Below are 11,785 nucleotides of genomic sequence, written 5' to 3'. Positions count from 1 at the left end.
GTCTTGGACGAGTTTGAGAACTTGTCTTACCTTGTTTATTATTCATTTATAATGTTCAAATGTTCACACATGACTAAGCAGTAAACTGTTTAGAGGTGCAGGTATGTGGCAAACTTGTGAAGAAATGCAAAGAAAGGAATAATCCCAAATTCAGGGCAGAGGCTCTCTTGCTGGGGACAGAGAGGCACTAGGAGCAGAGCCCCTTGGTGTAGAGGCGGCTGCCGTACTGGAGATGTGCTGTGGTCCGAGCATGGGGATCTGTTATTACAATGGGTAAGACCAAACACCTTGCGATGACTCCCCCAGCTGCAGTTCATAGGACACTGGCAACTCATGGCAACTGGTTGTACGTCCTTTAGGGAGTGGCTGTGATGGGCGCACAAGCCTCAAGTGGCCAGCAAACCATGGATAGAGACAAGAAGGGGTAGTTCTGAGCTTGCTCTCAATGGGAAAACACATGTGGACCCACTTTATCCACCATCTGTGAACCATGCCATGGACTAACTGCAGCCCTGTCACGCTCAGGAGCTGCTCTCAGCCCTTTTCTGTCACCTGCAATTCAGCATTTCAGGAGCTGCTCTCAGCCCTTTTCTGTCACCTGCAATTCAGCATTTCCTGGCCCACTGTGACTCAGCCTGACAGTGGCCGTGGCTGCTCTGGGACCCAGAGATCCTACCACGTGATCATGCAGCCTTTCTGCTCACCTCCCAACAGGTCTCCAGTCCCCAGATGTGGTGCTATAATAAGAGAGTCAAAATTTCACACCCATACGGGCGCAGTGGCTCACGCCTACAATCCTAGCACTCTGGGAGGCTGAGGCGGCTGGGTGGACTGCCTAAGCTCCCAGGTTTAAGACCAGCCTGAGCCAGTGTCACATCCCAACTCTAAAAAAATAGCTGGGTGTTGTGCTGGGCACCTGTCATGCCAGCTACTTGGGAGGCTGAGGCAAAAGAATCGCTTGAGCCCAAGAGTTTGACGTTGCTATGAACTCTGACGCCACAGCACTCTACTAAAGGTGATAAAGTGAGACTCTTATAAAAAAAAAATAAAAAATAAAAAAAAATTTCACACCCAAAGGCCACCATGGGTGTATTCTCTAACTCACTGACGTGTCTGAGATTTCATTTCAACCTTCCACATCCTCCCAGGAATCCTGCCTGCGCCATGGTGCTCTGGGAGGGAGGACACATTGTCCTATTGCTCCAGCTTTCACTGCTTGGTCTTCCAGGTACCTGAGGATAATGCCTGTGAACTTACTGAATTTCTGACTACAAGGTGATGACTTATAATTAATCAGTCAGCCTCTAATATCCAAAGGTCTTGCATTCTTAAATTCAACCAACCCAAGATCAAAAATAATAAAAAATACCTAAATTTAAAAAAATGAGGTTCTTGCTTCTCTATTCTTGTGGTGCTTTACTAAGAATGCGTTCCACCTCCAACCAGGTTATTATTATGCACAGACAAGTCTAGAAATGATTTAGCTCACGGGAGGATATGTGTAATCCACACATCACACCAGTTTATAACAGGGACTTGAACACCCTCAGATGTTTGTATCTGAGGAGGTCTCAGAACCAATTCCCTGCCGATACTGATAGACAACGGCACAGTTTTCTTACAGATCAGCCCAAGAAGAAGGCACGTGGATAGCAAAACTGTGTCCAGGAGAGCTTTTTATTTGTACGGAACAGTTTTAAAAATACAGAATAAAATAGCTTTATCTCTACTATTATTCACAACATCTGGTCCAAATATTACATATTTTTAAAATACTTAAACATTTAATGAAGCCATGTTAGAAAAACAATATGAAAATTCTTTTTAAAAACTCCATAAAAGAATTACACATCTCAAAAAACAACCCCACCCCAAATACCCTCGGTATGCAAAATAAAAATAAACAAACAAAATCCCAGAAAGGTATATAGCCAAAGTCAGTCAGTCACAAAAACTCAGGGAAAATATAGGCATCCCCACTATTTTAGGAACAGTCAGAAATGTATTAATGTGTCAAACAAAGGTTGTTACCAACGAACAAAAAGGATATTGATTTGAACTGTCAGTTAAGATGGCAACGCTGGTTAAGGGTCCTAAGTGCCTGGAACACACACAGCAATGCTACGGACGCTGGATGACGGGGTGATGGTGAAGCACAGTCAAGAACCACCTGAAAGGACGGGAATGCTCTGAGGCTGCTGAAAAGGGCCCCCCAGCACTCATGTGCTTTAGGGGGCTGTGGGCGGAAGCTGAACACTGGCAACAACCGGCGGCCTTCCTGCACTACTCGGGTCTGACTGAAGGAGGGGCCGAGGGTAGGAGAAGTCCAGAACTTGAGGGGCAGAGTACAATAGGCAGCACGGGACTCCTTGGCCTCTTCTCTAAAGCTAAGGGCTGGCTCCTTGGAGAAATGAGCTCTGAGAATGCTCCGGCACTGGGGCCATGTGCTAACGGGGTGCACAGCAGATGTGGCTGGGTGTGCACAGCTGGCGTCCACAGACAGCGAGGCAAGAAGGCCTTCCTGCCAGCCATGCCGCGCTAGTACCTGTAGTGAGCGTACACCCTGAGCACAGGTGCCTGTAGAACGCTGCCTCTTCTCTGGCCAGACCAGTTCTGGAATGAAGCTTCTGCTTCAGCTCCTCCTCCTCCTCCTCCTTCTGTCTGGCCTGGCCACTCTTATGGCATCGATGCCACTGAAGATCAGGCTTGACAGCTTGACATCTAAGTTGCTAGTACCAATAGTTCAGCAGGGACACGAGTGAAAGAAGTAATGACTTAGCTCATGGTCATAAAATACGTGTATGGGTAAATAAAGTATACACACATACTAGAGGTTCATCAATGGAGAAATTCTATCATCACATGACATTGTCATGAAAATTATATCATTCCCTCCCTGGAAAACTGTGACTATTATCCTGGGTAGAAATGTTATTTTACTATATGGAAATACTGCAATATTCATGCATAAACCAAGTTGTCATCATGAAAGTCAGTATTCTACAGTATAAAGCAAAACTTGTGTGTGAATTTGTTACCACGGAAATGGGAAACTACCAGGACTCATGGTGCTGCCCTCTGGCTGGCATGGTTCAGCCACTTCTCTTGCCTTGCTCAATCCCAAGAAACTAAAAGTTAACATCTGAAATCCTCTTAAGAAATATTCTGAAAGTAAAATGTATCAGTGAACCTACATTAAATTTCCTAACGAGAATGAAGATCGCTTACACAGACTGCAGCCTTCCCACTACTCTGTGAACCAGTGTGTGTGGGGGGGTTTCCCCCACCTGCACTGTGAAGATAGCATCATCTCCTGTCCTTAGGTACATGTTTTCTTTCAGGGACCAGGCAGGTGACATGCAAAGGTGGCAGGGTAGGTAGTCACTAAGGAAACTGGAGTCTAAATGGCCTGTGAGGACGTTCACATCCAAAATATTTTAGAACATTCTACTGGCAAAACAAAGCAGGATGGTCCAAAGCCCCAGCATTGTAGGCCAACAATGTGAATGGGAAGTGTTACAAAATTTATGGCCGCTGAGTCCCCAAAAACCTCCCTTTGGAGGTTCAACCCAAGAAGCAGATGTAGTCTTCTTTCTCTCTCAATTACAGACCTTCACTCTGTAGCACATGTGCCACCAGGAGGATGACTTCCTGAAGTAGTTTGTGTGTCGTACGTGCAAGATATGTTAGTTATTAGGGGACTGCAATCGCTCTAGGCTGTGCACAAAGTACCAGACTCAAGGGAGGCATGTCAGCGGGCTGTCCTCTTTCCTCCATCTCTCTGATCCCTCCCCACCTCCTCAGACAGAGTATCTAAAGATGGCCCCAGTGGAGTAAGAAAGGTGGAAACCCGCTTTGAGCGGGAGCTACAGGAGCAGAGGAGATGAGCACGTGCGGAGGACATCCCCCAGGAGAGCAGGGTGGAAGCCTCCCAGTGAAACCTGGCCCGAGGAGAGGCTTCTGGACATCTGAAGTATACACCCTGAGCGGTATTCAGAGGAAGGAAGGTGCCCAGTTAGGTGCCCCCAATTATTACTGGTGCCCATGCTTTTGTCTATTTGGTCCTTCTGCTCACCTAGAGAGCTGGATTATTGCAAACCTCTGGGACGTTTAGCAGGTTCCCCCATTTTTTCAGAGCAAAGAAACTGGAGATGTTCAGTAAAATACAAATAGAAGGAACTGAGAGCAACTCAGGGTGAGAGGGCGTCAGCCTGGGGGCTTACCGCCTTGAGAGGTATGGAAACAGTGAGCCAGTGTGCTTCTAAACTATGCGTCAGAATACACGTTTTAAAAAATATACAAAAGTAAATGTAATTTAGAATCTAAGTTCTTTACTTCATCTGCAGTAAGGTTTTGGCAAAACAATGTAGTGGCTCTAAGGTGATTTTCCAGAATAAACCCTGAAGCCCCGAACTTCCAGGAGGCCAGGGGGCTGCAGAGACAGAACAGTGCTGGCAAGTCAGCATCGCAGTGTGGAAAGCCACACCAGCCTGGGACTGAGGGGGATGGGAACCGCACCGCGTGGACACTGAGAACCACACCCAGGCGACAGGAGTCAGGAGAGCTGCCGCCCACCAAGCTCAGGCAGGTCAATGACCAAGATGCACAACCTCACGAAGCAGGGTCACTACTTCGTGTCTCAGGCTTTCCCTTGGACTGAAAAACTTCAAACCAAACTTTTGCCTCAAGCAGAAATCACTTTTATGAAGAATTTAGTGTTATTACTTAGAATTCTCTTAACAAAGGGAGCCTGTTGGCTGCTCTTCTCACTACCTTCCACAACAACTGCAACAAGAAAGGCAGCATTTGGCTGCGGGATCTCACCCTACCCTCCGCAAGACCAAGATCCAAAGGGCATGCACCATGGCAACCGACAGGGGGTCTCCTTAGGCCCCGGCTGCCAGAAATGGCCTGCCACATCGGAGCTGGAGGACTGAATACACCGGATAATGGAACCACCATCCCACGGGGTGGCCCTGTCTGGTACCTGCCCTGTTTCCATTCTTCACAAAACAAATTCACATATAACTTGACCCATGGTTTCTGGGCTCTGGTCCAGTAGTCAGTTTTGATAAATAGATTAGGCATTACAGTATTTACACTTTCATGGTATCAAGCAATACAAAACACAACCACAACAATGGTTACTGGCCTCCAAAAGCCGTTACAACAAGTTTCCTTGACGGTGTCCACAGCTTTACAAATGCTGGTTCTTTTCTTAATTAGGGGAATGGGGGAGACAAGTAAAGAGGGTCACATGGGAAAACACTGATTGCAAAAATCTGCTATAGTCAAGAACATTAAATAGGAATAAAACCTTGTAATTACAGACGCGCGCGACAATAGCATCACATGACAGCAGAGCCAAGACTCCCGTGAACTTGTCTGGCTGGTGCCCTGGGGTGGCACTCTGCACCAGGCACACCAGCCAGCAGTGATCATGCCAGATAGGGTATCTCAGCCACGCGTGAAGAGAGGCCAACTGGGGCCTGGGCGGCAGGGGAAGGAGCAGCTGAGAATCAGACACCGGCTTCAGTGTTTTTTCCGTCTGCTCCAATCACCCAAACAGAGTTCCATTCAGTAACATCTGTATGGGCCTGACCCCTGCCTCGACCTGGGCACAGGGGAGCCATGCTACTGTCTCCAATTGGGGCAACAGCTTCCTGCCACAGGAGTTATCACACTGGGGCAGTTAGTCATGACACTGCGGAGAAACTGGTGCCCCTTGGTCAAAGGAGATCTCCGTAGGCTCAGGCTGAGGCCAAACCAATGGGAAGTGGGTCCAAGGGCTCCGTAAACAAAAAGCCCCAGGCCCCAAGGGCCGCCTACGAGAGAGCCAGCAGTGGGTGGTGGAAGGGGGAGGAAAGCAAGGAATTGCTGAGGATTGCAAATATCCACTCCCACAGGAGGGCAAGTTCAGTGACCACGGCCAGCAATGGACACTCTTGAAGGGCAAGGGGTCAAGGGCTTAAATAAGGAGATAGGCGAGACACCGTATTAGACATGATCACCACCCACAACAGAAAAGCTACTTGCAATCTGTCTTAGCTCTGGGGTGCAGAATGTAAATGTAAATATATAAACATGTATTTCACTTCTCGTTACCCAGCAAGAACTACGGGTGCACGCCTCCCTGCTGCTGGGGGTGGGCGAGGCTATACCGCGGCCTGGGAGTCCTCATCTGAACCCCGACCACCGTCGCTCTTCCTGAGGCCTTTCCAAGTGTAGCCCACAAAGGTGGGGCTGATGGGCAAGTAGCTGAAGCATCTGTATTTTTTAATAAAGTCCATGCCAAATGGCAAGTTGTAGGATTCCATGCCGTCGAGTGACTTGTTCCCTTTCCCAACGCCTTTCTTCCATTTCCTAATTCCTCTTTCCTCTGGGGTACCTGTCACATGCACCCCAAAACAAAAGAATACTTAGTTTAATAGCTCTGCTAAGAATGTAACTCTCATTCCATATATCTGTTCTCCTAAATGGATATCCCATTCTTCCAGCTCACCAATCCCTCCCCCAAATCTGTTCTCAAATTCTGCATAAGAAATACCTCTGTAAAATGCAAATTTGAGCCTACAAATTAGGGCTTAGAGCAGTGGTTCTCAACATTCCTAATGCCAGGGCCCTTTAATACAGTTCCTGTGGGTTGCGACCCACAGGTTGAGAACCGCTGGCTTAGAGTCTTTCTATAACATACAATGCCTCCACCAATCAGTCATTGCACACTGACTCACCATCTAGACCAGGTGTCCTCAAACTGCAGCCCGCCTAGGACATTTATCTGGCCTGCTGGGTGTTTTTGCCACCTCTGCTTGTCCTGCTTAGCAGCTGACTCATCCCGTGGCCCACAGTCCAGCCCTCCAACGGTCTGAGGGACAGTGAACTGGCCCCCTGTTTAAAAAGTTTGAGGACCCCTGATCTAGACAGACCTAAGTTTCACGTTGTTTTACTCCATTTTGTTGTGGGAGGGTGGGAGGGGGATATGAACAGGGCAGGTATCTGTGCTCCTGTGAGCACGAACTTCCACGGGGTCTAACACTCCTGGCCTCTGTGAACCCTGACAGATTAGTCAGGGAGAAAGAACTGGGCACCCAGGGCTTAGCAACTCCTGGATTCTATGGTGCAATATTTGGGAAGATTATGACTTTTTTTAATACCTAAGCTATATACTCCCATCGGCATTTCAGTAATAATGCAGACTTTAATTTTCATCTAAATTCTGAGCCCCTCTCTCAATTAGTTTTGGCTTCGGAGAAAAGAGGGTACTAGTCATTTGCCTTCTTTTTTTTCCCTGTTTTTGGCCAGGGCTGGGTTGAACCCACCACCTCTGGCATATAGGGCTGGCACCCTACTCCTTTGAGCCACAGGTGCCACCCTCATTTGCCTTCTTAAATCTAACACTTTCCACCTGTTTGATTCCTTTTGCCTGATTTCCCCAGCAACCTCTTGGCTGAGGCTTTTTTAGAGGTAGGTTGTTCTGAGGGGAAAATCTCAATGAATCTTTCAAGCCCAAGGATAAGAATGACAATTCCTTGAAGGCAGAGGCAGTATGTCCAAGCAGCATTTCAGAGCGGTCCACAGCATCTGCCTCCAGGAACCACAAGGGCTCCAAGGTAGGGCCAGAGCTCACCCTCGCCTGTCACTTAGAAGAGAGCACAGCACACACTGCAGTACGTGGGGATCGTGGGTGTCGCGGAGTCAACGGCCTCTGCACGTCTCTGGTCACAATGATCCCAGGTTCTGTCCCCCACTGCCTTTTGATCTTAGCTGGCTGGGAACTTGCCTAAGGAAGGACTCAGCTTCAGGACAAGCTCCCCAAGTAAAAGGAGGCTGCTCCCAACTGGCTCAGGAATGGTGAGCTATTGATGAAAGTGACAGCTGATGGCCCTGGGTACAGGCAGTGTAGGCAGGGAGGCAGGAGCCGAGGGTGGCCCCAACCTGCTGCCATCAAACCACATGCAGGGAGCTCATCTGCTGGTGGTCTGAATGGTCATTCATCGAAAGAGCCAAAATTAATTCACCGGCAAAAAACCTGATTCATACCCAGAAGTGGGGGGTGTTATCTCAACCAGAGATGGCTTTGAATTGATTCACTCTTCCTGTTTCCCATTTCCATTTGGCAAAAAAGTAACTCACATATGTAAAAAAGCATGTTTAATATACATCACATACCTGGGATGGTATTATCCAAAATAAAAGCCACACAGCCTCCCACAAACATAGCAGTCGTGAGAAGGACGTTCAATACTTGATCAATTCCTGATATCCCTGGAGAAAGAACATACACAAGGGTCATTGCTGTGGTCAGGACAGGCCTGGTCTCAGCTCCGGAAGGAGCACACCACCAGTCAGTGCAGCGTGAAAGTGTGAGTTTCTCAGATGTGCGTCTGTAGATGAATATTTGCCAGTAATGTCTTAAACTGCTACTATGAATACTTTCGCCAGTAATCTGAGGTACCCATAAGGAAAACTGCTAACAGTGGAGCACAGATGATGAATCTAATAGAGTGATAATCACCTGTCATGAACTAGGACACCATGGAGGCAGTATACTGACAAAAAAACTCAAAATAAAAAACGACTATCTTAAGGCTGAAAAAAAATAACAAAGTGAATAAGACAACAAAAGTACTCGTACAGGCAATCAAACAAAGGTTTTCAGTATCCTGGTTTACCAATTAGTGCTTAGCTGCTTTCAATCAGGAGCAATGGAATTTATAAAGATGTACTCCCATGAATGGGATATGCATATTAAAATATAAAAAGCAGCAAGAATCTCTGATCCTAACCCTAATGAGTGCAATCTCATTTCACACTTTGTAAACTTAAAACATGATGATCCTCAACAGAAAATAACAAGGATTGGTGAGGATGCAGACACAGAACCCCCGTCCATAATGACGGGATAGCAACACGGTACAGCCACCACGGCAAGCAGCTAGGCAGCTCCTCACAAAGTCAAACCCAGCACTACCATGAGACCCAGCAATTCATGCTTACGTATATACCCAGGAGAACTGAAAACAGGTACTCAAACAAATACAGCCTGTGCTATTTGTGAATCTGCCAAATTGAAATGCTCTTAGCACTTTCGGTCATTCACGAGCATTCACAAGGAAGAGAAAACTCTGAGTCACCCAACACCTGTTCTTAGCTGAGGTCAAACAACGAAGCTCTGTCTGTTTGGCTCTCACATTGCAAACAAGTGGCCTTTTGGCTATCTGCTTCTTACCACGTGTGTCACATTTTGTGCTCTGTTGGTAATTTTCACTTTATTTTCTTTGTTTTTTTTGAGACAGAGTCTCACTATGTCACCCTTGGTAGAGTGCTGTGGTGTCACAGCTCACAGCAACCTCTAACTCTTGGGCTTAAGTGATTATCTTGCCTCAGCCTCCCAAGTAGCTGGGACTACAGGCGCCCACCACAATGCCCAGCTATTTTCTCGTTGTAGTTGTTTAGTTGGCCCGGGCTGGGTTTGAACCCGCCACCCTTGGTGTATGTGGCTGGTAACATAACCACTGTGCTATGGGTGCTAAGTTGGTAATTTCACTGCTAAAATGGCACCGTGTGGGCTTGGAGCCATAGCACAGTGGTTACGGCACCAACCACATACACTGAGGCAGGCAGTTTCGAACCCAGCCTGGGCCAGCTAAACTACAATGACAATTATAACAAAAAATAGCCGGACATAGTGGCAGGCACCTGTAGTCCCAGCTACTTGGGAGGCTGAAGCAAGAGAATCACTTAAGCCCAAGAGTTTGAGGTTGTTGTAAACTGTGACGCCATGGCACTCTACTGAGAGTGACACAGTGAGAATCTGTCTCAAAAAAAAAAGAAAAGGCACCATGTGTGGTGATCAAGTGCTGCCTAGTACTTCTAAGAGCCAGAAGGCTGTGGTGGGTATTAGGACAGAGAAGACTCCTCCAGACACGAGCTGCAGTACTACTGGCCTCCGTTCCCCCGGGGAACAATGGTTCGGTATTTGCTAATTCTGTTTGCAGCAATTTACAGAACATTAACCATTATGAATAAGTGGACTGCGTGTGTAAACCAATATTCACAACAGCCAAAAGATGGAAACAGCCCAAATGTCCATCAATGGATGCATGAATAGACAACTTGCAGGGTGTGTGTACACATTGCAGCGTCCAGTCATAAAAGGACTCATGAAGTACTTCTGCATGCTCCATGTAGCAGTCCTGAAAACATGCGAAGTGAAAACCTTCAGACACAGAAGGCCACATTCTGAATGAGTCCATAAACAGAAGGCAGAAGGGCGGTGACCAGGGGCTGGGGCAGGGTGACGAGGAACTTCGGCTTACTGAGTGACTCGAGGTGATGAAATGTTTTGGAAGCTGGACAGAAGTGATGGTTACACACTGTGAATGTACTAAATGCCATTTAACTATTCCCTTTAAAGTAGTTAATTTTATGTTGTGTGGATTTTACATACACAAATAGATATATACACATATATAAATGATTCTCAATTGTAAAGAGCTAATTCTCAATGCTAAAATATTATCCATTGCAGTAACTATTTATTAACTAAGATGCTTAATCCTCTGTTCATTCTTCATGAATCAGGAGATTAAAATAAAAGGGAGAAGTTTAAAAGGTTAATCTTAAATTCAAAGTAGCTAAACTCCCAGTAGAAAACCATATGATTCAAAGTATATGAAGCTGAGTTTCAAGAAATTATATAGCTTAAGATAGCCATTAGTTTGAAAAATCAAAAGGTTTTACAGAAGCATGCTCCCAAAGAGATTTAGCATCTACACCAGTGGAAAGGACGCCAGCCTCGGGGCTTCCAAGTAACTGCTGCAAAGTGACACTCAGCCAAATGACACATGGCCACTGACCGTCCACTGAAACAATTCCTGAAGTTCCAAACTCCATTCCAACTGGCAAACTGCTATATGGCTCCAGCTCCCTGCCTGAGATTCAAGGCCTGTCTTTCTTACCTGTAACGAGTGGGTTCTGTCTGAGGTAACTTGGAAGGACGAGCCCAAAGAAGATTGAGAATCCAAGCACAAAGAGGTTCCGGGAAGAATTCAAATCAATGAACTGTAGGTTAGAGAGGCCAACAGCTGTGATCATTCCTGGAGAGAAAAACACAGAAGACCTTGAGTTCCAGTGAGTCCACCAGCAGAGTGGATGGCAGACTGCCCACAGCAGGCTCCCAAATGCCCTCCCTCTGTCCAGCAGAAACCAGCTGGACAACAGTGCAGTGGCAGGAAGGGGGAAGCTAATGGGTCAGGAGGTGACAACACTGGCCTCTGATCTACAGGGACCCTTTGCCTGAGCACTATTTGGGCTTAGAAAAGGTCATAAACATCACATGAAGTTTTCATTAGACTGAGTTGATAACTAAGGACATTGGTTTCCTCTCTGAGCATTTACATTAAATTGGGAAACCAACCCAAATAACTAGCAAATACACCTGATTCTTACAAATGAATGCCACAGAGATCAAATCCAGAGTCCCACTGCAAAAATGGTCAGTTTTAAATGACCCATTCAGAGGTGAAAGTATTTGAGTTAAATCGATTAGAAATGCTAATTAAAGAGACTAAATTTAGTCTGATTGTTCTTATTGTTGGTTCTACCTTTTAACGTAATTCATTCAACTCAGGGTGATATAGGTTTTTATTTTTTGAGGACATAAGGATCCTGAGGGCCACAGTTGGGTGATGCCCCTGCACTCAGGCCCTGGGGTTCATGTGGCCTCCTAGATCATTGAGTATGACCTTTGGACTGAACCCAAATTTTTTTTTTTTTTTTTTTT

At 46.4% G+C, this 11,785-nt stretch overlaps 1 protein-coding gene across 1 annotated transcript in view; it reads right to left on the bottom strand.

Annotated features, from left to right (window-relative positions):
• Positions 1 to 1,658: 1,658 nt before the first annotated feature.
• Positions 1,659 to 11,785, bottom strand: part of SLC23A2 (solute carrier family 23 member 2) — a 138,415-nt gene continuing 128,288 nt past the window's right edge. Inside the window, exons 15-17 of the mRNA XM_003788033.3 lie at positions 10,962 to 11,099; positions 8,170 to 8,265; positions 1,659 to 6,388 (exon numbers count right to left, since the gene is read on the bottom strand). Of these exons, the coding sequence (XP_003788081.1) occupies positions 6,156 to 6,388; positions 8,170 to 8,265; positions 10,962 to 11,099 (467 nt within the window). The 3' untranslated portion in view covers positions 1,659 to 6,155. The remainder of the gene's footprint in view (positions 6,389 to 8,169; positions 8,266 to 10,961; positions 11,100 to 11,785) is intronic.

The sequence above is a fragment of the Otolemur garnettii genome, unplaced genomic scaffold, assembly GCF_000181295.1.
Source record: "Otolemur garnettii isolate 467f Iridium unplaced genomic scaffold, OtoGar3 scaffold00025, whole genome shotgun sequence".
Lineage (NCBI taxonomy): Eukaryota > Metazoa > Chordata > Mammalia > Primates > Galagidae > Otolemur > Otolemur garnettii.
The sequence above is the reverse complement of the archived record's forward strand: the minus strand, read 5'-3'. Positions and strand labels throughout refer to the sequence as shown.